The sequence below is a fragment of the Delphinapterus leucas genome, unplaced genomic scaffold (assembly GCF_059928025.1).
Source record: "Delphinapterus leucas isolate spDelLeu-1000000601 "Yukka" unplaced genomic scaffold, BTC_Dleu_Yukka2 spDelLeu_asBTCV2_sq25, whole genome shotgun sequence".
Classification (NCBI taxonomy): domain Eukaryota; kingdom Metazoa; phylum Chordata; class Mammalia; order Artiodactyla; family Monodontidae; genus Delphinapterus; species Delphinapterus leucas.
Window position 1 is genome coordinate 16,741,511 of NW_028322234.1, and position 26,485 is coordinate 16,767,995.

The 26,485-nt window shown below is 52.2% G+C and overlaps 1 protein-coding gene across 1 annotated transcript; it reads left to right on the forward strand.

The window, feature by feature from the left end:
* Positions 1-21,134: 21,134 nt before the first annotated feature.
* Positions 21,135-24,752, forward strand: TLE6 (TLE family member 6, subcortical maternal complex member). The gene is made up of 11 exons (XM_022557142.2): positions 21,135-21,414; positions 21,517-21,539; positions 21,832-21,892; positions 21,974-22,077; positions 22,164-22,201; positions 22,546-22,798; positions 22,897-23,147; positions 23,440-23,581; positions 23,998-24,148; positions 24,412-24,488; positions 24,648-24,752. Exons 1-11 carry the CDS (start codon positions 21,246-21,248, stop codon positions 24,750-24,752), a joined length of 1,374 nt encoding a protein of 457 aa, XP_022412850.1. The 5' UTR covers positions 21,135-21,245.
* Positions 24,753-26,485: the final 1,733 nt, after the last annotated feature.

Sequence of the window (26,485 nt, forward strand, 5' to 3'; positions counted from 1 at the left end):
GGAGGGCTCACCCAGGGTGACTGAACAGGGGTTGGGGCAAGACTGGGGATGTGTTTACATGATCTAGAAAGTGAAAAGCCAATCCACAGGATAGGAGGAAATAATTGGAAATCATATATGTGATAAGGGAATTGTATCTAGAATGGATTTTTAAACACTCCTACAACTCAAGAATAAAAAGATGTTATCCAGTAAAAGTGGGCAAAGGAGCTAAAGAGACATTTCTCCAAGAAAGGTACACAGGGAGCCAATAAACACATGAAAAGATGCTCAACACCATGAGCCACCAGGGAAGTGCAAACCCAAACCACGACGAGGTAACACTCACACCCACTAGGGCAGTTGGAATCAAAAAGTCTAATAACGAGTCTTGGTGACACGTGGAGAAATCAGAATCCTCATTCACTGCTAGTGGGAATGTAAAATGGTGGAGCTGCTGTGGGAAAGGTCTGGCAGCTCCTCAAGTGAGTAAACATACAGTTACCACATGACCCAGCAATTCCACTCCTAGGGATCTAGCAAAAGAGTTGAGAACAGCTTCAAACACATACTTGTACACAAATGTTCACAACAGCCAAAAGGTGTCAGCCACCCAAGTGTCCATCAGCAGATGAATGGATAAACATGGGGTCCATCCTTACACGGGAATATTATTCAGCCTTGAAAAGGAAATTCTGACATATGCTACAACATGGATGAACCATGAAAACATTATAAATGAAGCCAATCACAAAAGACCACATATTATATGATTCTATTTATATGAAATATCCCAAAGAGGGAAATCTAATAAGACAGAAGTAGATTGGTGGTTGCTTAGGGCTGGGGTAGGGGTTGGGGAGATAGGGGGTGACAGGTAAAGGGTACAGGGTTTCTTTTTGAGGTAGTGAAGATATTCTTTTTTTTTTTTGCGGTACGCAGGCCTCTCACTGTTGTGGCCTCTCCCTTTGCGGAGCACAGGCTCCGGACGTGCAGGCTCAGCGGCCATGGCTCACGGGCCCAGCCGCCCCGCGGCATGTGGGATCTTCCCAGACCGGGGCACGAACCCGTGTCCCCTGCATCAGCAGGCGGACTCCCAACCACTGTGCCACCAGGGAGGCCCTAGTGAAGATATTCTTAAAATGACTGCTACGGGAGTTCCCTGGTGGTGCAGTGGTTAAGAATCCGCCTACCAATGCAGGGGACACGGGTTCGATCCCTGGTCCGGGAAGATCCCACATGCCACGGAGCAACTAAGCCAGTGCACCACAACTACTGAGCCTGCGCTCTAGAGCCCGCGAGCCACAATTACTGAGTCCACGTGCCACAACTACTGAGCCCGTGCACCTAGAGCTCGTGTTCTGCAACGAGAAGCCACCATAATGAGAAGCCCGAGCTCGCCACAACTAGAGAAGGCCCACACCCAGCAACGAAGACCCAATGCAGCTAAAAATAAATATAAATACATAAATTTATTTTTAAAAATGACTGTGATGATGGTTGTACAACTCTGTGAATACGAAAAGCCATTAAAGTGTACATTTCAAATGGTGAATGGTATGGTACGTGAGTTATATTTCAATGAAGCTTTTTGAAAAAAAATACACATTAAGCTGTTTAAATAAAAACAAGATTTGTGGCTACTGGCTATCATACTGGTCAGCAGGTGCCTCCGTGAAAGAAAAACACCAGAAAAATCAGAGCTTGCAGGACACCAAAAACTGCAAGTATTCACTCTGAGAAATCAGACATGCTAGAAAAAAAAAAAAACTGTGGACTAAAATTGACAGAAGAATCAAATCTTCTTAGCAAAAGTGAGCTCTGCAAAACGTGGCCAGGGAATCTTGCCATAGAAGGAAACTTCAAAAAGATGCAAAGCTAGCTTAGGTGAGTAAGGTGTACCCAGCCACACAAGTGAGAGCTGACTCAACCCTTCCACCTCACCATGAACTTGAGAGCTGTGTGCTTTCAAGTACTGGCCAGAATTCGGGGGGGAAGCTCGTTTCACACCCCGGGGAGCCACTTTGAGGACAATGTGGCATTTTCTATTACAATCGAAAATGTATCCATCAGTTGTCTTCTTGGGCTTAAAGAACACACGTTGATACATGCACAGATCTAAAAACTCACAAAAGCAACTGGAAATTTTGATGGCTTTCAAGGGGCTCAACCAAGTGACATGAGGACTGGCATGGGAGACCTCTTTTTCACAGTATACCATTTGGTGCCATACGTTGCCCAGTTTTTAACAAGAAGAATTTGTTCACTTAACTACACAAATTGAGATAGGCTGGGACCTGGGACCCTTTGCTGCAGTGCTTGCACCTGGACAAACATCTCCTGGAGCACCAGAATCTCCGCAACAGAATACAAAGAAACTATAAGGGACTAAAAATAACTGCATCCAAGCACAGTTGTGGCGAATTCTGAACAAGATACAAAATGACCAAAAACCCAGTTGCTATTTCTGAGGTGCTGGGGGAAAAGCAGGGTACTGTGCATGATACCTGCACACAGCACCACCAAGGGCGTGAGGCCACCTACGCCACCCCTCTGGGGGGACCCATGGACCTGCCCCCCTATCCCATTTAAAGGACCAGCTCCCCTGCCTCAGGGAGGGAGCAAGGGCCCCCGATACTTGTTTTCTCTCCCTCACAGCACGAGTCCCAGTAAAGCCCTGCCTCAATTCCTCATCTGGCTTCCTATCAATTTCTATTGATTAAAGAGTCCAAGGAGCCAAGTGGGTAACAAAAGTAAAACACTGAGAAAAAAAATACCACATACAAAGGAGATGTCTGGAACTAATTACATCTTAACATATATACTGGTTCTCTACCAGGGGCAATTTTGCCCCCTGGTGGGACCTTGGCAGTGTCTGGAGACCGTTTTGAACGTCACGACTGATTGGGGAGGGGCTGTCACTGGCATCTGGTGAGTGGAGGCCAGGGATGCTGCTCAACACCCTACAGTGCACAGGACGGCCCCCCCAAAAAGAACTATCTGGTACTGAATGTCAACAGTGCTAAATTTGAGAAACCCTGAGGTATAAAAACTAAATCCCAAAAATAATGCTGGAGGGGGGCAAAAAAACAACAAAAAACGCAGGCGATGACTTCACACAGTAGTATTCCGTTATGGCAGTTTTTAAACACACACACACACACACACACACACACAAACCAACCAATCAAACAAACAAATACGGCTTCCCTGGTGGCGCAGTGGTTGAGAATCTGCCTGCTAATGCAGGGGACACGGGTTCGAGCCCTGGTCTGGGAGGATACCACATGCCGCGGAGCAACTAAGCCCGTGAGCCACAAAACTACTGAGCCTGTGCGTCTGGAGCCTGTGCTCCGCAACAAGAGAGGCCGTGATAGCGAGAGGCCCGCGCACCGCGGTGAAGAGTGGACCCCGCTTGCCACAACTAGAGAAAGCCCTCGCACAGAAACGAAGAACCAACACAGGAAAAATAAATAAACAAACTGCTACCCCCAACATCTTCTAAAAAACAAACAAAAAGCCTACATACACAGACTAGAAAGTGATATGTCAAATTACAGATGGCTACCTCTGGGGAGGGAGGGGGACAAATATCTGTACTGTTTTACCAGTGTGTGCAGCAAATATGGCTAAATGTTAAAACTGGTATATTACTTCTGTACATTTCTTTGAATTACTTCATTAAAAAGCAAATATGGAAATGGTGTTTCGTTGAGATTAAGGAATTACTTTGGATCTGGAAGAAAATCATTTCTCTGTGAAAACTCACCAATAATAGAATAACGATATCACGGTAGTTAATGAATGTCTACTCCACATCATGCATCACTCACTCTAGACAGGGTATCTCCGTATCTGCATTATTAAGCATTGGGGATAATTCTTAGTTGTAAGTGCGGCCCCATTCAGGGCAGGGTGTTGAGAAGTATCCCTGGCTTCCACCCACTAGATGCCAGTAGTACCCCACCTCCACCCGCCAGGTGGTACAAAAATGTCTCCAGATATTGTCAAGTGTCCCTGGGGGTAAAATTATCCCAGGGTTGAAAAATCACTGCTCTAGACCATTCATTTGATACTAGAGTCTTTTCTCCCAAGTCCAAGGTCGTAAGTGCTGTCATTCTGCCGCCTGCATTTCAGGGGTCTAAGACTTTAATATGAGGAGGACGACCACAATGATGAGCTGACACTAAAAATAATCAACACCTTTTTTTTTTTTTTTTAGGCCAAACCGCTTAGCATGCGGGATCTTAGTTCCCCGACCAGGTACTGAACCCGGGCCCTCGTCGGTGAAAGCTCAGAGTCCTAACCACTGGACTGCCAGGGAATTCAAATAATAGTCCACACTTTACATCCCACACATTACTTGCTAAATGCACGTACCGTTATGTACGTTCGATTTACAGGCTGGAAATAGGCTCTGAGGCTTAGCAACTTGCCTACTACCACCGGAGAGCTGATTAAGGCTTGGGGCTACGACTGGCGCCCAGCTGACCAGAAGGTCTGACGGGACACGAGTGAGATAGTAAAAATCAACTGAGAAAGTACCTGCCCTGTCATTCATCATGCTGGGAGGACGGATAAAGCCAGATGCAAAATTATCGGGAAACGTATCCTCCAAGAACACGCTACAGCTGTAAAGTGTCAAAACAACTCCCTTTTGAGCCATTCCCGTCTACCTCGCTGAATACTCTGTCCATTAAAAGCACAGCTTCTGACCGAAGTCCTATCAGAAGGAAGACAACGTCCCTCTCCTGCCTGTGAGGCCTGATTCTCTTAGATACCAAGAATCCGTCTCCATCTCCCCCCAGGTGCAGGGCTCAGATAAGAGGTTTCCGGACATACAATCCACAGGCATCTTATCTTCGGGGTTCCCAAGGAAACAGGGCCTGGGTCCACTCGCCGTCCAAACCCAACGCTGACCCCTCTGCACGGAGCTCAGTTTTGCTCTGAGCCAATGGAAACCAGGCTGCATTTACATCTCACCTACACCCATCCTTCCCCAAAATCCTACAGTGAGTCCGACCCAGGTCCTAAGGCCTAGGGGGTCAGAAGGTCCCACGCTAACCAAAACCTCCGGGGCTCAGTCCAGTCCCACTGACCTTCACCCGGGCGGGACCCGGGAATTCGAGCTTTTAAAGACCCCGCCCCCTACTCTTTGAACTGCGCCCCGCCCTCTGACTCATTCCCACCGCCGCCCGCCACTCCTCCAGCCCCGGCCGAAGAGCAGACGCGGGGCCAGGACCTGCGGTGGACACAGGAAAAACCTCCCCCTGGAGAAACAGGCTGGCACCTGAACAGAACCTCACCGCCTGTAGCCCACTCCCCGACCGCCGCTTCCGCTTCCGGCTCCAGGGCTGCTGGGAGCGGAAAAGGGGGCAAGCCTTCGGCTTGGGACTGGTGGAGCCCCGAGGATGGGAGGGCCAACGGCATCCTCCAATCACCGAGCAGAGAAAGGCGATTTTTTTTTTCCCCCGCCCCCCCCCCCCCCCCGCGGGACGCGATTGGGCCCAATGTCCGGCCTCTTCCCTCTAGGTCATTCCTGAAACCAAAATTAAGTTGTGGGCGCGGTTAAGGAGGGATCCGCCTAGTGGGCGTGGTTATCGCCTAACGAGGCCCAGGGATACTGCTGGGGGCGTGGCCTCCCACTAATCCCTGAGCGCCCAGGTTACTCTGATAAGCAATGGCAGCTCGCATAAGCAATAAATGCTTATTTCTCCGAACATGTTCCTCAGGCTAACACACCCGTATAAAAAGACATTCCCATTGTTGGAATGTTTCTCCCCTGAAAGTCTTTTATTTCTTGGGGAAATGGGGTCATATTTTATTCATTTCTCTACGTGTTGCTTTTGTTACTAATATATGCCTTGTGATATCCTATAGTGGCCACTGGATGGCGACCTAGCTCATGTTTTCACTTTTGTACCTATATATGTATTTGTATTGGGAGATGGAAAAATGCATGGGGACTCCTAAAAAAAAAATGCTCTTTAAGCATCTCTGTATTCCAGACTATTGTCTGCACGGGGAAAGACAGCAGTAAACGAACACAAAAATCGTTGCCCTCATCCTTCTTAGATTCCAGTGGGGAGGGACAAAAATTAACCATATAAAGAGCATATATAATATAATGTATCCCAATGTGGACAGGAGAGTGGCCCTGAGCACCTGCTGCTTCTGCTGCCTCCCCAGGGCCCTGCACAGATGTTTGTTCCAATCGCACACAGAGAAGCCTCTACTCTGCCCTAACCGCCCCCTCTCCCATTTTAGGGACCCATCCCCAGCCTTTTTCCAAGTTCTAGGCAGGATGCTTCTGGTACAGGGAGGGCTGCCAGGGTGACTGAGGTGAGGCTGGGACAGGCCTGGGGACTCTGCGAGCAGTTCCTGGCTGTGAACTGTCATCTCAGGCGTTTGGAGAAGTTCAGTTGTGCAGTGGATGGTGTCCAGGATGGGCTGCAGCTGGTTTATTTGCATTAAATTAACAGGCTCAATTTGGGGAGAATTGAAAATTCGTATAGGTATCCTTTTTTAAGGGCATGTCTGTCGATTCAGAAACTATAACTTCATCATAATATAGTGTACACAAGTCAGTTCAGAGTGAATCATGGAACTGAATGTAAGAGATAAAACTCTAAAGCATCTGGAAGAAACACAGGAGAAAAATCTTGGGACTTCCGTGGTGGCGCAGTGGTTGGGACTCCACGCTCCCAATGCAGGGGCCCAGGTTCCATCCCTGGCCAGGGAACTAGATCCCACATGCATGCCACAACTAAGAGTTCACATGCCACAACTAAGGAGCCCACCTGCCGCAACTAAGGAGCCCATCGGCAACGAAGACCCAGCGCAACCAAATAAATAAATAAAAGATCAAGTTGGTCATTAAACTTTTAAACATTTGCTCATTGAAAGTCACTATGAAGAAAGCAAGCAGGCAAGCCACAACAAGGAGAAGATATTTGTGAAATAGACACTGACAAAGTAATTGTATCCACAATATACAAGGAAAACGTTCGGTGGAGAAAAATAGTGACCACAAGAGGGCGCCCTTTCACTAGCAAAACCTCCTAGTTGGCTGCAGAGAGAAGATGAAAAAGAAAAAGGGACAAGATATTAACATTGGGGAAAGTGGATGAATGGTATATTCAGGAGTTCTTAGTCTGATATTGCAACTTTTCTGTAAGCTTGAAATTATATCAAAATAAAAAGTTATCCCCAAGTAATGTCCTAGTTTGTACTAGAAAGCATATAGATAGCCAACCAGTGATAAAAGAACATGAGTAATCTATTTTAATTGTCCGCGACCATTTGCTTTCATTCTTTTTCCTGGTTTTATTGCTGTGTTTTCCAAGAATATAACTGGTAAGATCATCCCTTTAAGGAATTTTATAATAGCTTATTTGTGGTTGAAAACAGTGGGTCCCAAATGAAGCTACTTCCCTCAGTCACGTGGAAGCTTTTTCTTTTTGGTTTTTCATGCCGAATTTTATTCTCACATGTATTTCCTTAAATAATAAACTAGACACACAGATTGGGACAGTAACAGGAGAAATTCTCCATCATCACGTGGAATCATCATGTCCAGCACTGCAAATCCAGGGAGAGCACAGGTTCTCACACTGGGATGGCCAGACCAACTGCATCAGCTACCCACTCCCCCCACCGCCGGCCTGGCTAGAAATGCAAATTCTCAAGCTCCCCCCGCCCACCAGTGGGGGTTCTTATTCACACACAAGTTTAAGAACCATTGACTCAAAAGTATGAAGGTAAATAACCTAAGAAAAGTAACAAACAGCAGACTCCAAGGAACCCCACCGAGGACACAGCAGGGGATGCTCATTTGTCATTTGAGATCTTTGGGTTCCATTTGCTTCACTTGATTTTGTGTTTATATTTTTTAAATTGAAATCTAGTTGCTTTACAATATATTAGCGTCAGGTGTACAGCATTGTGATTCAGTATTATTACAGATTACACTCTTAAAAGTTATTACCAAAGAATGGATTTATTTCATTTTTAGAAGCAACGTGTCAGTGTACTTCTTTGGTGGAACGTTATTTTAAAGTATCCTAGATGCTAGATAATAGAAAGATGGATAAACAGAGGAACTGAAGGGCCAGGGCTCCACCCACCACAACGACCCAGATCCATCTGACTCTGTGATTCTGGCGTCCCATCTCAGAGGATGGGCAGAAATGAGCCTCTAAATCAGGACTGGAGGTGGACAGCCTAGAGGCTGATGAGGGAAAGCTGGCATCTGGCTACCAGGAGATCCCTTCTGAGAAGGAAGAAGTTCCTACCACCGTGAATCCCCTAATGTGAAAGTTTTCCCACTGGGAGGATGTGAAGCAACTGGGCCCTCAGGCACTGCTGGGAAGGAGGGATCCACTCAAAACGGACAAAAGGGACATTTCTGAGGTGATGGAAAGTTGCTCAAATTGGATTGTCGTGATGGTTGTACAATTGGACAAATTTACTAAAAATCAAGGAACCCTGTGCTTAAACACAGGTCAACTCACATTTTGTACACGTCAATGAAGCTGTAATAAAAGTTTCCCCAGAAGAGGGCGCCAGAGACCACAAATTCAACTCAGACCACGCCTTGGGTATGAGATCTACGGCCACCTTCCTCTCTTTCCACCTCATAAAGGGAGTGAGCTGGACCCCCAGGAAGGTGTTCTGCAGCCTCTCCACACCGTGGGGGTCTCGCTGGGCTAAAGCCACCACCTCCCTTTAGATGATGCCATTGGAGTGAACAACTGGCCAACTGGGAGTTTGCCTGTAAGCCCTCAGCAGCCTAAAATGCCTGGTTTAACCAACCTTAGTCCCGCTGAGCCCTAAATGTACACCAGGGGGCTGGATGGACATGTCAGTTAAGCACGTGACACGGAGGGGTGATGTTGGGACATCACCTGGATCACATCCCTTCACTAAATCACAGTGGAGGGGTCTTTACAGGGCAAAATATGAATTGGGATGAACTGACAATATCGGATGTAACAAGGGGGCCAGGGCTTGGCCATCAAAAGACAACCTCAGGGGACTTCCCTGGTGGTCCAGTGGTTAAGACTCTGCGCTCCCAGTGCAGGGGGCCTGGGTTCGATCCCTGGTCAGGGAACTAGATCCCTCATGCCGCAAGTAAGACCCAGCGCAGCCAAATAAAAAAGAAAGAAAGACAAAAAAGACAACCTCAGTACCACCACCCTGCCCAGCCCCGGTGGGGAAGAGTCAGAGGACGCAGAGCTTCCTGCGGGGGGCCATCTTGGACCCCCACCTGTGACCCAGCCGTCTGGGAGAAATAAGCCCCCAAAAAATGCACTTGGGTGAACACAAGAGTCATCCACCCAGCCACCCTTTCAGCCACGCATGGACAGGACGGACAAGAAAGAATTAAATAGGGACTTCCCTGGTGGTCCAGTGGTTAAGAATCCGCCTTCCAATGCAGGGTCGCGGGTTCGATCCCTGGTCAGGGAACTAAGATCCCACATGCCGTGAGGCAACTAAGCCCACATGCTGCGACTACTGAGCCTACGCACCACAACTAAAGAGAAGCCTGTGTGCCACGACCAAGAGCCTGCGAACCGCAACAAAAGATCCCAAGTGCCACAACTAAGACCCGACACAGCCAAAAATAAAATAAATTGAAAAATAAGAATAAATAAAACCAAAAAATCACGTGGTGGTGAGTAGGATTAGGGGAGCAAGAGAGAGAAAGTGATGGAGCCTTACTGAGAAGAGATTTTTAATTTAGTTCTGGATGGCAGAAGATGATCCCTGTAAAAAAGGAAACAAGAAAGGCTGAAACATGGATAAATGTTCACCAGTGACCCAGCATTGAACCAGTGAAGCCACCTCCAGATTCCTGACCACTAGAACCCATGTGAGGTGATGTTTCTTATTTCAAGGCACTAAGCTAGGGGGCACTTTGTTATGCAGCAGTAGCTAACTAATACATCTGGATTTCTTCAGAAGTTCCAGGTCCCAGAGACCAAAACTCCACTTCTGGGATGGACACACCTTCCTCTAAGCTTAGGTCCATGGGATGGCCCAACCTATCGCTACATGGACAGTTCAAATGTGGGGCTTCCATGGGCTTCCCTGGTGGCCCAGTGGTTGAGAGTCCGCCTGCTGATGCGGGGGACATGGGTTCGTGCCCCAGTCCGGGAAGATCCCACATGCCGCGGAGCAGCTGGGCCTGTGAGCCATGGCCGCTGAGCCTGCGCGTCCGGAGCCTGTGCTCCGCAACGGGAGAGGCCACAACAGTGAGAGGCCCGTGTACCGCCAAAAAAAAAAAAAAATGTGGGGCTTCCAGCAATCCCACTCCTGGGCATATATCCTGAGAAAACCATAATTAGAAAAGATACATGCACCCCAATGTTCACTGCAGCACTATTTACAATAGCCAAAACATGGAAGCAACCTAAAAGTCCGTCAACAGAGGAATGGATAAAGAAGTTGTGGTACATACATTCAGTGGAATATTACTCAGCCATAAAAAAGAATGAAATAGTGCCATTTGCAGCAACGTGGGTGGACCAAGAGATTGTCATACTGAGTGAAGTAAGTCAGACAGAGAAAGACAAATATCATATGATATCACTCATATTTGGAATCTAATTTAAAAAAATGATACAAATTAACTTATTTACAAAACAGAAACAGACTTACGGATATCAGAAAAAAACTTAATGGCTACCAAAGGGGAAACGTGATGAGGGTGAGGGATAAATCAGGAGCTTGGGAATAACATATACACAGTACTATATATAAGATAGATAACCAACAAGGACACACTGTATAGCACTGGGAACTCTACTCAATATTCTGAGATAACCTATATAAGAATCTGAAAAAATGAATATATGTATATGTATAACTGAATCACTTTGCTGTACACCTGAAACTCACACAGCATTGTAAATCAACTCTACTCCAATAAAAAACAAATTTTTGTTTTTGGCTGCACCACGTGGCTTGTGGAATCTTAGTTCCCCAACCAGGGATCAAACCCAAGCCCTCAGCAGTGAGAGCGTGGACCCCTAACCACTGGACTTCCAGGGCAGTCCCAACTATACTCCAATAAATTTTTTTTAAAAAATGAACCATTTCAGAAAGTCCTGAAATAAAGGAAAATTAATTTCATTTCGCAAAAAAAAAACAAACAAACGTGGGAGCTTAATTTAGATCTGGGCATTAGGGCATAAGGGTTATGCATGTACATCATGGGTTCAAATCCCAGCTTAGCCACTTAGAAACGGCACGACCCGGGGCAGGTCAGTTAACCTCTCTGAGCTTCATTTTCCTCCTCTGTAAAAGGGGGATGTCAGGATTCATGGAGGATAGAGTGGGTTGCTATAGTTACTTAATTTTTCTTTTGAGCCTTGTAGAGCGTAGAATTGTATCCCCTAAAAACATACATTTAAATCCTAACCCGCGTTAGCTGGGAATGAGACCTTGTTTGGAAAGAGGGTCTTTGCAGATGTAATTAGTTAAGATGAGGTCATACTGGAGTGGGGTGGCCCCAAATCCAGCGACTGGTGTCCTTGTAAGAAAAGGGACATTTGGATACAGGCATACACACGCACACAGACACCACGTGAAGACACAGGCAGAGCTTAGGGTGACGCTTCTACCAACCAAGGATGCTGAGGATGGTCAGCAACTCCAGAAGCTGGAAGAGGCGGGAAGGATCCTCCCCTGGAGCCTTCAGAGGGAGCAGGGCCCTGCCTGCCAAAGCCTTGATTTTGGACTTCCCGTCTCCGTCTCCAGAATGTGAGAGAAGAAATTTCTGTTGTTTTAAGCCACCCAGTTTGTGGTTATTTGTGACAGCGGTGCCAGGGAAGGAATACCAACCTCTTTCCACCAGGTGGCAGAAAGCAAACCTCAATCAATTCTGAGTAATTTGATAAATTCACTTTTCCTGGGGCCAGGCTAAGTTCAAGGGGATTCACGTGGTGGCTGAGTGGGGACAGCTGGGGGCGTTGGGCCCTTGAGCATCTCCCAGCCCGACCAGTGTCTCTGGAGGGTCCCTGTCCTGCTGCTTCTTGGTCATTCATCTGTTGCCTGGACACGAGGGCCGTTTACCTACAGGCTTCTGCAGCTTCCCCCTCGCTCCTGTCACTTGGCTATGGTCTGTGGCCCACAAGGCCCACTGGGAGGTTCTGGGGATGGGGGAGAGAATTTGGGGGGTTGAAACCTGTCACTACCTCCCAGATGTCACCTCCCTGAGGTCACTCCACAGGCCCCTCTCCACCCTGGCCTCTCTGTTGAGCCCTCTGCCTGGTCTACACCCAACCCAGGTGACCCTGTGGCCTCTGGGCATCCAGGTCTGAGGTCCCTGGGGGTGAGCCCAGGGAATTCCAAAGCTTTGGAAATGCAAGCTGTTTTCCTCTCAAACTTTCATCCAGACCTTGGATTTCCAAAGTAAACCACAGCACTTGAGAGCCAAGAAGGAAATCTTTGCTTCCTTCTCTCCTAGCTGCTGTGTCATCCATCCCCTTCCTGAGGGCTCAGGGAGACTGCTTCTCTGCCCGCCAGGCTGGAGCAAGCGGGGGACAGTTAAAGGAAGAAGCAGGGGTGAGCCCACACCAGCCAAAGGGCCAACTATCACCCCAGCCCCAGGTGCGGGGGCTTTCCACGAGTGAGGATGAAATGGCTGCTATAAAACAGCTCCGATTTCTACAAGGACCTAGGAATTTCTCTTTTTTAAGAACCTCAGATCTATGAAACTAATACAACATTGTATATCAATTATACTCCAATATAAAATAAAAATTAAAAGAAAAAAAGAGACTCTCAGATCTGTACTGACCAGCAGAACTTTCTAAGATGATGGGAATGTTCTAGATCTGCAGTGTGGACAGTCAGGTGTGGATACTAAGCAATTGAAATTCATTTGGTCAGTGGCCCCCAGGAACTGGGTTTTAAATTTTATTTAATTGTAATTCATTTTAATTTAAATAACCACAGGTACCCAGTGGATACAGTAGAAGACAAGATAGCCTCGGATAAACTGGTATGTCCAGCTGACTGTCTACAAACAGGGAGAGGGGCAATTAGCAGTCTGGACCATAAATAAAATACACTTCCATTAAGGGCCAGTGGAGGGATTGTGGGTGAAAACCTTTATTTGTGGCTCGTACATGGCAGTCCTCACTTTGTCCTCCATAGACAAGCCACAAAACCCAATTTGTGTGTTTACATCATAACCTCTGGGGGCTACGCATCCAAAGATCTGAACCCTCAGTCACCCGTTTCCTTCCATCCTCCCCCCATGGCAAAGCACAGACTTGGGTGGGGGGAAAGAGAGAATGCTCTGGTTGTGTGGATCCCGAGCCAGCATACCCACCCAAGTGCCTGTGACCAGGTGAGAGCAAGTGGGAGAATCCCGTCAGCACTCGGTGAATTCTGAACACATTAGGGTATAGGGCCATGGAGATTACAAGATTAGCTCCAACAGAAACCAGATTTGGAGAAAAATAAGAAAGGGGGGATGGAGGCCTCCCTGAGGTGGTAACCTCTGTACCAGAGCCGAAGGTGAGGGATCCAGCCAGTGGCAGTCAGGGGACAGACTCTCCCTGGCCCAGGAAGGAACAGCCAGTGCCAATGTTCTGGGGTTGACCTCTCACCCCCAGACTCTGGACTGACCACTTCCCATCTCAAGCAGGCATTTCACACCAAAACAGGACTCCTGAATCCCTCCACATACACCCCACCACTTATCTCTGAGGCTACCCTAAGCCTAGAGTAGGCACTACGCTTCCCTCCTTGGCCTTGAACCTGGAAAAACTGTACCAGCCTCAAGGCCTTTGCAGTTCCGGCTTTTTATTCTCAGATTTCTCAGAGTCTCGGTCCCCGGGCTTGAAAGGCAGCTGGGAAAATTCGCTGATAAGATGCACAGCCCCGGGCTTGGCTCCTAGGAAGCCTGGATAAAAGGGAGCCGTTGAGTTTTCCCCAAGAAAGGGGACTGAAGCTTCGTTTGCATTGCACGTTATTTAATATTGAGGAAAAGGTTCTTAGTCCAGATCTAAGGATTGGAGTGAGAGTGCAGAAGACTCCCCCCATCCCCACCCCCAGCCATGAGCCACTCCTGGGCAAGACGAAAAATTGACAGGGCTTCTCACCAAACAAGGCAAATACACACCGCCCAGTCCCTCCTCAAGTTGCACTCTCTGACTCCAAGCCCCTTGCCCTTCTAAATATCCTCATCCCCGCCTGGATCCCAACCTGCCTGCGACTCTGCACGCTGCCCTTCCCCGCAGCGGGACCGCAAGGGTTAAGCGGCGGCGCCCCGCGCGCTGATTGACAGCCCGGCCAGAGGCTGGGGAGAGCCGACCAATCAGCGACGGCGACCGTGGCCCACGTGGGCAAGCGGCCTCACGATTGGTCGGTACTGCCAGCGGCCGCCCGCGGAGCCCGAGCCCACGTGCAGCTGCTGCTAGTTCACTGACCAGCTTCGCGTTGCAGGTGGCGGTGGGGCGGGGCCGGGGCGGGGCGGGGCGGGGCCCAATGGGTCAATTGGCCCCCGGGGATGGGGGGACGTGCTTCCTGTCAGCCTGAACTTGGCTGATCCCGCGGCTTCCTCCTCGTTCCTCTTGGGCCGCCATCCTAAGGGAGGCGGGTAGGCCTGCCAGTCTCCTGGAGGGCCCCATGGTCCCTGGGCTGGGGAGGAGCCTAGAGGGGAGCTGAGGGGCAGAAGCGAAGTAAAGAAGGGGCTTGGTGCCGCAGGAATGATTGGGGGTAGAGAGATGTCTCTTTCCTCCTGTCTGAGAAATTTCTCCGAATGCACCTGGCCAACTCTTACTCATCCTTCAAAACCCCTTTCCAAATGATGTTCTCCCGTGCTTTAGGAAATTGTCTCAAAACTAAGGTTGAGCTTTGATATCTTTCTCTGGGGTACCTCCAGCCCTAACTGCTCCTGTCAGGGAGTATGTTTGGCACCATACGGTGCCCCCCACCTCATAGGGTGAGGCCTCAGGGGGTCCCCACCACTAATCAGCACAGCTGGAAGCACCAGAGTGATGAATGAAAGAACAGAGGATGTAGGGAATGCAGTGGGGTGCTGGCAGTCAGGGAGGGGTTTGGGGGCCCGGGACTGAGTCCTGGAGGAGAGAAGACCAAGGTGGGTGGTGCTGGAGGCTGAGGGTGGGGTGGGGCTAGTTCTGTCCTCTGCTACTGCCCAGCCTTCTGCGCTCATGATCTGACATCCCCTCTTTACTTTTAGAGTCCCTGGCTAAAGTCCTTGTGACTCCAGCCTGAAGACTGACTTCTTGGGGCCATCTCAGCCCCCACGGGCACCCTCAAAGGATGGTGAGGCATTAGCCCCTGGGGGAGGGGGCAAGAGGCTCAAATCTTGTTCTCCTGCTCCTGAGGGATGGACATGGGCCGGCTGGCCAGGCCTTCAGCTGGGGACAGTAACCCATCATACTTTAAGGCACTTTCTTTTTAAACTTATTATTACCCAGGTGATAAAACATAGGGCTACATCACCTACTCAGTTACTATTTTATAAGCAAAAGTCCCTCTCTGCGCCTCCCCACCCGCCATTACTTCCCAGGGAAAACCATTTCTAACAGTTTAGGCCAGGGGCGGGCAAGCTTCTGTAAAGGGCCAGAGAGTAAATATTTTCATCTTTAGGCCAAAAATCAAGATGGAAGATACCCTGTGGGTACTTAAGTAATAAGAGAGAAAGCAAACTACCCTCAGGCCTCAGGAGGCCCCACCTCACCCTCTTTGGGGCTGATGACCTGACGGCAGGGATACGGGGAGGCTGTGGGTTTTCTTCATCCCTCCTTCGACCTCTCCAGGCTCATCCTGAGGCCGGCTACTATCAGAACGCCCTGGATCAGCTCAAGCAGCACTTCCCCAGGTGAGGGCGATTCTCGGGGGCTGGAGGCCCCGCTGGGGCCCTAAGTCCCACCGAGGGAAAGAATCCCATCCTTGTCTCCATGGCCCAAAAGACAGGACCAGTGCTGGTGGGGGGGCAGGGGGGGGGAGGAGCCATATTGAAGGCTGAAGCAAAAGGAAAGGAAAGCCAGTAATACCGATCCTGGCTTTCATTTAAATTTTTGATTTTGTTGTTGTTCAGTGTGAATTTGCTTGCATTCAATTACGTTTTTTTTAAAATACCGCATTAAAATCATATTCGTCTTGGCGCCTTCTTCAATGTGGCACCTGGAAGGGACTAGCTCACTTGCCAGAACTGCCCTGCTGGGGGGCTGGGGGCAGGGCTCATTCTGGGGAAGGGTCTTGAGGCCTCCTCTTGCAGCGGGTTTGTCTTTCCTGGCAGGTTCCCCACTCACTTGACGACACAGATGGACAGCGCTTACTACTTGGTGAGCCCCGGCCCGGGAAGCCCCGCCCTCTCCGGGAAGCCCCGCCCCTACTCTCCCCATCACCACCACCACCACCACCACCACCACCACCAGGTAGCCCCTCAGGAGCCTCCTGGAAAGGCTGTTGAGTTTGGCCTCAGGATCCGGGTTTGGGGGCACCCTCTCCTCTATTTACTTTGCTTATTTTAGGCAAGTGAGTTAACCCAGTGAGCAACAACTTCATGTGAGTTTTTCTTAATTAATAACCTTGCTGTGAAAACAAGTAATTCTGTATTTAAATTAAGGAGAAGTTTCTTCAGCCCACAGTTGATGAGTTAGGGGTACAGCACGTGATAGGAGTCCCTGCCCTTCAGGAATGTATGTTCTACTGTGTGCTGTCTTCTGGAACTTTCCACAAAGATAAGAATGTTCTCTATCAACAGGGTCCAGTATGGCACCCACCAGCCACATGTGGCTACTGAGCTCCTGTAAGGAGCTGAATTTTAATTGACTGAAAGTTAAAGAGCCACGTTTGACTAGTGGCTACCCCATAGGACCCGGCAGCTCTAAGGGAAGGAGAGAGACAAATAAGTAAATAGAGAAACAAGATTCACAAAATGTAAGTGCTTAAAAGAAAATAGAAGGTGAAGCGGTGAAAGTGAGTCAAGATTTTGAGCTAAGGTAGTCAGGAAGGGCTTCTTGAACGTGAGACACAGTGACACCATGTCTCACTGTGTCTCACGTTCACAGTGAGACATGGAAGATAAGGAGTTCCTGCCACCCTAGAGAGAACAGGGAAGGCTGTTTCAGGCAGAGGGCACAGCCTGTGCAAAGGTCCTGGGGCAGGATCGGGCCTGGTGTGTTGGAGGAACAGCCAGGAGGCCTGTGTGTCTGGAGCAGAGTGAGCGAGGGGGAGAGAGGGAGGAGGGGAGGGCAGGGAGGGAGCAAGGGCAGGTTGTGCCCCTCTTTGACCTCCACTTCATACCTAGAATGAAAACCAGGGGTCTCCCTAATTACTTCCTACTCTGAGTATGGTAGGCAGTATCCCATTTGATGAGAGCAGGGACCAGAGAGGTAGCATGACTTGCCCAGGGTCATACAGCTGGGGAGAAACATGCACAGCATTTCAGTTCTGCACTCTTGCCCACTTCCATTGACCACCTCCCAGTGTGACCACTGTTGTTCCTTTGCAGTTCCAGGAGATTCGGCAGGGGCTCCAGGAACATCACAAGCAGGTGAATGGGCCTTGTGGGCCGCGGAGGTGGACTTGAGCTTTTCCCCCTGAGGGAGGTGGGAGCCCTGGAGGGCTGGGGGCAGAGGGGGCGGGGCCCAAAGTGGAATCCCCAGGGTATCAGTGGATCCCCCACATCTCAGGAGTGCATCTCTGGTCCTGAGCCTCTTCCCTCCTGTCCTGCTCGCGGGTCCCCGCGTGCCTGGAGGAGGCCAGGGGCCTGTCAGCACATCGCAGGTTAGTTGCCTGTGCTAGGAAGGGGCTTTTATGTGCCAGGCATGGCCGGATGCGGTCTCCATGTGTCTGAGGTTCCCAAGGGCCTGGCTCACACTCGGGGGTGGGGGGAGGGACAGGCCTGCACTGGGGGCCCTGCTCCCAGCACGGGGAGCCTTGCCCAGGCTGAGCATGGCTTCCACCCCGCCTGTCCTCCCGCCACCTGGCCCCTTTCTCCTGGGTGCTGGCAGGACTTTCTGCCTGTGCCAGATGTGACTGGCAGAGGGCCAGGGCTGTGTCTGCGACTTAGTGGGGCCTGGGGTGGGTAGCTCAGGGAACAGGGAAAGACAGATCCAGAGGCGGGGGTGGGGTGGGGCAGGAAGCAACCAGAACACGGTTATTCATTCAACAGATATTTATCCATCACCTCCTTGCCAAGTGCAGTTGTAGGCGCCAGGGAAATAGCAAAGGAGAACACAGACAAACCGCTGCCCTTGGGGTGAGAGGAGCTTGGTAAACAGAAGTGTCAGATGGTGAGGGCTGGGCAAGGCGGGGGTGGAATTGAGCAGCCCCAAGGCGACGTGGGGGGAACCAAGGTGGGAATGGGTTACAATTCAGGGTGGTCAGGGAAGGCTCGCTGAGAAGGTGACATTTGGGCAGACTCTTGAAGGAGATCAGAGAGGGAGTGTAGATGTCTGGAAGGAGTAGACCAGGCAGAGGGCACAGCCTGTGCAAAGGCCCTGGGGCAGGACCAGGCCTGGGTCATTGGAGGAACAGCAAGGAGGCCCGTGTGTCTGGAGCAGAGTGAGCGAGGGGGAGAGAGGGAGGAGGGGAGGGCAGGGAGGGGTCGCGGCAGGTCGTGCAGGGCCTTGTGGGCCGCAGGGAGGACTCTGGCTTTTACCCCCAGGGAGGTGGGACCCTGGAGGGCTGTGGGCAGAGGAGGGGCGGGGCCTGACTCAGATGCTCACTTGCGCCCTCTGGTGGCTGCTTTGAGGAGGATGGATATTTGGGGGCCAGGATAGGAGTTGGGGTCCAGTTGGACCATCCAGGTGCGGGAGGCTGGTCACCGAGCCAGTTCGGTGGTGAGAAGCAGTCAGAGTGTGGATGTGTCAGGAAACTGACAGCATGTGCTGAGTATCAAGACATAAGGGGAGGAATTCCTTGGTGGTGCAGTGGTTAGGACTCCGCACTTCCACTGCAGGGGACACAGGATCGATGATCCCTGGTCGGGGGAGTTCTGCATGCCATGGGGTGCTGCCAAAAAAAATAAATAAGATGTAAGGGGATGAGGAGGACCCAGGAGGGTCGCCCCTGAGCACCCTCCTCCCCCAACAGAAGGCCCCAGGTGGTGATCCCTAGCTGACTTGTGGTTTCACAGGGACCACCTCCCCCTCCCCTGTTTCCTGTTCCTTGTCTCCCAGCCTCCTTGCTGTGTATTTAAAATCCTGAGCAGCAGCAGTGGCAACGCCCCCGGCTCCGCAGCCCGCCTGCACACAGCTCTCCCCAGGGAGGACCCGCATGCAGGCAGGGGGCAGCAGCACTTTTCATGCTGAGTGCATTAAAGTGCCAGTAAATTGCGCATTAACGAGCCAAGGAGGATTGGGGAAGGCTCCCCTGGGCCTCGTGCTGCTGGGAGGCCCAGCTGGGGAATCCATCGCCCGCTACCCTAGGAGGCAGCCACCTGGAGCGCCCAGAGCTCAGGGAGGGGGTCCTCCATTCCAGCCTCTCCCTCCACCATCCTACTCGCCCCCCCCCACCCCAACCAGCGAGGGGCAGGGGGTGGGACCAGGCTGCCAGTGGAGGCAGGGAAACACTGCTGGGCCCCAGGTGTCCTGACTTTAGGAAATTGACTTTGATGCTCTGAGCCTCAGTTTTCTCATCTGCAGAATGGGAACGCCAGTGGTGCCCGTTCAACAGAACTGACAGCCACAGGCCTTATGCCACGTTCCTTAGCAATTGTTTCTTTCTGTGAATCACAATATTTCCCCAGGATTTTGGAATTCACTCTGGGCCAGACAGCTTCTTGGCATCCACCATGGAGGTGCATGTGCATTCGGAAGGCCCACGGCACTGCCTCCAAAGCCAAAGGCCCAAGACTAAATCCGTGTCACCCTCTGCAGTAGCCACGGGACACACGTGGCTATTTACACTTTAATTGGCAATCAAGTGGCACCGTCCACGTTTCAAGTATTCAACCTTAGCTGGCGGGTCTAGAACATTCCTCATATCACTGTATTTAGTCCATCTGGACTAAATATAGCTGCACATTCCCGTAGAGCCCCTTATCGGGCCGAGAAGATGGGTCTCCTCACAGCGAATTCCTGGCAGTACTGGCAGGTCGTGTCTTGCGTGGTCTGTGTCCTCAGCTGGCTGCCAGGCACATTCTAGGTTCGTGCCTCGCCATCCACTCTGGCAGCCCCCAGCCCCACGTGGCTGCTGAGCCCTTGAAATGTGGCCCGTGGGATAGGAGGGATCGCATTTTTAATTAAACTTAACTTTATATTTAAATAGTGACCTGCAGCCAGTAGCCGCTGTGCAGGGAGGTACAGTCTTGAGGAAGGAGAGGTTAAACACAAATCTGGTACCTGGGCCAGATAAATGCTCTTGAGAAAAGCAGTAGGACGTGCCATAGGAGGGAGCCTGTCCTAAAGGAACAGATGGGCAGCCTGCTGGGAGGGAGAAAAAGAAAATTTAGGGTGCCTTCCATGACCACAGAAACTGTTCACTTAAATCTGGAATCGGTAGCAGCCACGTGGCTTGATTTTAAATATAAAATAAGTGACCCTCCCACCAGGGCCCCTAACTTCCCCGTCGCCAGCCCTGCTCCCCAAGAGGTAACCATTGGTTTCTTAGGATCTTTGCAATGTTTCAGCAGCTTCAAATGTCATCCCCATAAGGGGGACATGTGTACACACGGCTTTGCTTCTTGAAACCATTTTAAGCAAGGGGGTGGCATTCAGGCTTTTGTTTCCAAACATCCCAAGAAAAGCAGCTGGGATGCGAACCCAGATCTGACTTGACTTGCGACCATATTATACTGGTGACTGGTCATTAGGGCTCAATTTTGTCACCCGCAGCCAAGGGTGGCCTCTGGGTACCGAGAGCTTGCTTTTTGCTAGGTGATCATGAATCCACCCAAAAACGTTCAAGGGTGTAGCCTCACTTTGTGAACAGGGAAACTGGCTTGTAGGAAGGTATTCGCACCCAGGGCTGTCCTTTAATGAAGCTTTAGCTGGGATGACGTTCCCCTTCCAGGCAGAAAACTTCCTACAGATAGTGGAGACCTGCAACCAATCCCTGGGCTTCCAGCTGGGGGAGGTAGGTTCCTGGGTCCTTGAGTAGGGTGGGGATAGGCTTGGGGCAAAGGGTACATCCTCCTGTCCCTCGCGACCCTGTGCTTACAGCACCAGGGAAACCAGGAGTTCCCCAGTGAGCAGCCCAACCGGGACCCCCAGCACCCAGAGGCCAAGACCCCACAGCCCTCCAGTCTCCAGGGGCCAGACTTCGAAGACATCATGGCCACAAGGTCATCTGACTGGCTCCAGCAGACCCCCGGAGTGGACACGGTCCACCAGCCAGACATGCGGCCATCCTGGGACTCGGAGCCCCGGTTTTGGCAGGATGTTCTGACAGAGCAGCTCTGGCAGATTTTTACTGGGACCCAGGAGCGCCCAAGACGCAGGAGTGAGTCTCCCTGAGGGTGAGGGGAAGTGGGGAATCAGGCTGCGTGGAGGGACAGCACCGGTTGAACTGGCTTCTCCCCCTCATCCCCTTCTGTTGTCATAGCGACAGAGCAGGCGCCAGGCCAGGTAAGTAACTGGAATCCTCGGTACCTGGAAGGGTGGGCTTTGCCCTGGCTGGGCCCCCTGGCTTTGATCTCTAGATGCCTGTGGGATTGGCATGCCTCCCCCACCCTCAGCCCTTGGATACCCTCAGAGGACCTGAGCCTGTCTGCAGCTCCGCCTGGACGGGAGGATGGGACTTCAGGCAGTTGGAGCATCCTGTCCACACTGCCTGGGCCCGCCTGCCGTGTTCCAGTTCTCAGACCAACCCTGGTCAGGTCCTTTGGTCTGAACTGATCTCCCCAATTCCCGCGGGCAGGAAAGCCAGGAGCCAGCACCACGATACTTGGGAGTGAAACTGCTCCCCAAGGACACTTTGGGTAATCCTGGTGGGAGGAGGGCAGCCCGCCCTGGGGGAGGGGAGCCACACCTGCCACTGATCCACTCTTTTCTCTGCCCAGTTCTCAGCCCAGCTACGCCCTCCCCCAACTCCTCTGAGGGCTCCCGAAAGGGAAGCACAGGACTGGGCACTGTAGGAGAGGGGGTGTTCTCCCACATGGCCCAGGTGAGACCCCCGCACCCCACACAAAGGCTGTGGGGGGCTGGGGCGGGAGGAGAATGTGGCTCAGCTGTGACCTCATCCACCCGCAGGAGCTTCCTGTAAAAACCTATCAATTTCTGAAGCCCATGTAAGTATGTCCCAACCTTGTGGTTGGGAGCCCAGATGTGGGGGTGAGAAGGGTTCCTGGAGGAAGGGACATGATGGTTAGGACCTTGAAGGATGAGTAGGAGTTTGCTGGGATAGGGCAAAACATGCCAGGCAGAAGGGAGCAGTGTTTGGTCATGGGAGAAGGAGAATACTTGGAGGGGTGTGGGTAGAACCTGGGAGGATATAGAGTGCCGTGGAGAAATGAGGCCTGAGAGAACTCCAAATCTGACAAAGAACGAAGCCCCTTTGGGGCTTGATAGGTGCCCTGCTCTGGGCAGAGAGGCTCACAGGCGGGCTGGTGACCCTGAGGCCTCCTCTCCCAAGATGCTGGGACCCTGAGGACTTTGAAAACACGTGGAATAGGCCTGATGCCTTGCCCTGGCAGTCCAAGAAGCTGGCCGTGCCACACAGAGTGGAGAAGATACGGAGGCTAGAACATGGGGAGCCCGTGCTGGCCACGGCCGTCAGCAGCTTCACGCGGCACGCCTTCACCTGTGGCAGGGGTGGCGTCAAGGTGTGGAGCCTGGTCAGCCAGGTGGTGGAGGCCAGGTTTCCAGAGAGCTACCTGCGTGTACAGGTGAGGGTAGGGCTGGCTCTGGGGCGGAGCTTGTGGGAGCAGGGAGAGCCCCCCACCCTGCAGGGGAGGAAGCTCACCCCAGGCTCTGCCCACCCCAGACCCAGGGGGCCTACCTGCGTACTTGCTTGCTGTTCTCAAACAGCACAGCCCTGCTGACGGGTGGCCACAACCTGACCAGCGTGAGCCTGTGGGACCTGACAGCACCTTCCCTGTATGTGAGAGCGGAGCTGCCCTGTGCGGGCCTCACTTGCCAGGCCCTGGCCGCCAGCCCTGAGGACAACCTGGCCTTTGCCGGTTTCACCGATGGCAGTGTCAGGATCTGGGACCTGCGGAACCAGAGCGTGGTCAGGTGTGGCCCAGGGGTGGGCGGGGCCACCCTGAGGGCTGCTTCCCACCTGGATCCCTGAGTAGGGACCCAGCAGTCTCAAGGCCAAAGCCCCTTTCCCTAAAGAACTCTTGCATTTGAGAGTTGAAGACCCAGGTTCAAACTGTGGCTGGGTCCTTGAAGCCCAGTTGTGGTACTTCTTGCCTGCCTCAGTTTCCCCATCTGTCACCCGGGTGTGATTGGAGGGGGGTGTCCTCCGGGGCCCAAAGCTTAGAGTTTCAGCCCTGACCCCCCTTCCAATGCCTCTCCTGGCCAGGGACCTGCTGGGTCACCTGAACGGTGCCAAGAGCATCGCTGTCAAAGACCAGCACATCTGGACAGGGGGTCTGGACGCCTGCCTGCGGTGCTGGGACCTGAGGACCACTGGGGAGCCCCAGGAATACCAGTTTGAGTCTCAGGTGTGCAGCTGGGATGGGGCCTGCTTGGCCACGTAGCAGCTGGGCTGTGGACTGAAGGAGGTGGAAGCTGGCGGGAAGGGCAGGGGTTAGTGTTACCTCAGGTCTCAGTGATGCTCTGAAGAGAGGGGACCTTAGCTACATCTTCCCCAGTTGCCCAGATAACATTGGATGCTTTCGTACTCTGTATCAGGGGTTCCTATTCTCATTGAGTCTCTGTGATAATCCCACAAAGTAGAGAGGACCACACCCATTTTGCAGATGAGCCAGCCAAGGCCGGATATGTGAAGTTGCTTTCTGGGGGTCTCACAATCAGGAAGCGGGCAGGCAGTCAGCCCCGGGGATGGGTCCCTGTGCTCCTGCCACCTCTCGGGCCCCGCTGGGACCTGGACAATGTTTCCCCGCTGCCTTCTCCCCAGATAATGAGCCTGTCCCCCAGCCCCTGGGAGGACTGGGTGCTGGTGGGCACAGCCAATGGCCAGCAGTGGCTGCAGCCCAGCCTTGGGGGCCAGAAGCACATGGTGGGGTGTAAGGACGGCACCATCCTCGGTCTCAAGTTCTCCCCGCTGGGTGAGTGGCCAGGATCGCGGCGGGGAGTCTGCCGTGGTCCCCAGCCTCCCACGGGGCCCTGCCTCACTAAGACTGACTCCACCCAGCCCTTTCTGACCCTTCCTGACCCCCCCCAAGGCCTTCATCAGCAGGAACCGCCCTGAGTGATGCTCTCCGCAGGAGTGTGAGGGAGGTGGGGGGCTCCCTGTTTCCCAGATCCCCAGGGGTCCAGCCCTCAGCTGCCAGCTTTCCCTATGACCGGGCCCCCCTCTGCCTTCTCCCAGGCCAGTGGTGGGTGAGCGTGGGGACGGACAACCTGGTCAGCGTCTTCAGCATGCCCATGGGGACCACAGTGGTCCAGGTACGGGGGTGGGGCAGGTGGGCGGCATTCATTGGGCTGAGCCCGGGGGTCCAAACGCAGAGACCCCCACCACCACCCAGGGACCACGTTTGAATCTATGGGCAAATGTTAAGGGCAAGGATGGGTGAACCCCGTCGCTCTGCTCCCCAACTCTTCCAGGTACCTGAGACGTCCTCCATCATGTGCTGTGACGTGTCCCCCAGCAACCATCTGATCGTCACGGGGTCCAGGGACCACGCCTCAGTGTACCAGATCACATACTGAGGGCTCACCAGGGCGGGTGGGGTGAGCACAACTGGACCTATGATCTTTGTCACGTGTAATAAAGCATTTGGAAAAAGCACGGTTGCAGTGCTGCATCCTGTCCCCTGGTCATCTTGTGGAGATTTGGAAGGACTTTTCCAGCCTGGGTCTCTGAGCCTCTTGAGTCCACAGTCCCTGAGAATCGGATCAGAGCCACTGACGCTTGCCGTCGGGGGAACTGGACGTAGAGCCCTTCTTTTTTTTTTTTTCTTTTTTGTTTTTGGCCACGCCACGCAGCATGTGGGATCTTAGTTCCCCAACCTGGGATGGAACCTGGGCCACGGCAGTGAAAGCATGAAGTCCTACCACTGGACCGCCAGGGAATTGCCTGGAGCCCTTCTTTCTACTCCACTGAACTCATCTGATGTCATGGAGAGATGTTTCCCAGCCCTGCCTGCACAGTCCCAGGGATGGGGTCCTCAGTCCTTCCCAAGTTACCTGTGTTCCATTAGATCAGTGCTTCTCACCTGGGGGTGAGTCTGACCCCCAGGGGACACTGGGGACAAACGTGGTTTGTCACGACTGGGAGGGCTCCTGGCCTTGAGCGGTTGGGGGCCAGGGATGCTGCTTAACACCCCACAATGCCTGGGACGGCCCCACAACCAAGAATTATGCAGCCAGTGTCAGCTGTGCCGAGGGGAAGACTAGTTTACAGGGGTGGCTCTTGCTGGCCAGCACTTCTCCACCCTCTCATTAGGGCTCTGAAATCACCATTTGCTCACCCTGCCCCTCTGGGATGAGCAGCGTCCCAGGTGGCATCAACGGGTCTGGTCTCCCTAACTGGAGAATTATCCTATCTCCATCCCATGCCTTCAGAAACCCCCTGGGCATGACTGTTTCCGGCAGCGACCCTGCCACCTCCCTCCACAAGTTTCCCAGCAGCAGCCCTACTTTGCCCCCCAGCCCCCTCTAACCCATGGTCCTCGTGGCAGCCCCTGTGAACTTCCAGAACCCAGCTCTGATGGCTTCACCACCCCCACCGGCCTCTCCCAAAATCTGGCTCACATTTCCACGGGCTTTCTCTGCTTAAGCCTGATCTGAAGCTGAGGAGGAAACCCCACGTCCCTGCTCTCCTGACTTCCACAACGGCCAAGCTCTTTACCTCTGAGCCTTCGCACATGCTGTTCCCTCTGTTCCCAGCACATCCTTCCATCACTCTTCCAAATGGCTGTTTCTCCTCCTTTAGCTCTTCTCTTTGCTGTCACCTCCTCTGGGACTGTGACCTCCGCTCAGCACCTGACCGTGGGCTGGGCACCGTGTGCTAGGCTCTTAGGAATTATCACTGAGTCTCAAAGGAAACATGACTGCACCCCAAAAACCTTCGTGGTCTACCATATTCCCTAACGCTCTGTACGTGGGCAGGGTCTTGGGGTGAGTCTGTCCCACAGGCTGGCAGTAGAGCAGATAGGTGAAGCTTTGGGGCCAAGGATGTAAAAGCATCCCCCCTGCTACATTAGCCTCAAAAGCTACACACTGAGGTGGTAAAACCTCCACCTGGAGCCCTGAGTGTCTGCTTGGAGTCGAGCCCCACCTGCCACAGGGCCGTGGGTGAGAAATAAACATCTATTGTTTCAACCAACTGAGATCTGGGGGCTGTTTGTTACATGGCACAATGGAAGCCACACGGCCCAAGACAACACCCACTTCCTGTGGTCGACCCCTCAGCATTTCATGCAGAATGAATTCCTTCAGTG

Coding starts and splice junctions, on each gene's coding strand:
- TLE6 (XM_022557142.2), top strand. CDS start 21,246: ATGGCCACAAGGTCATCTGACTGGCTCCAGCAGACCCCCGGAGTGGAC. Junction 22,799..22,896: donor AGAGCTACCTGCGTGTACAG/GTGAGGGTAGGG, acceptor TGCCCACCCCAG/ACCCAGGGGGCCTACCTGCG. Junction 23,582..23,997: donor AATACCAGTTTGAGTCTCAG/GTGTGCAGCTGG, acceptor CCTTCTCCCCAG/ATAATGAGCCTGTCCCCCAG.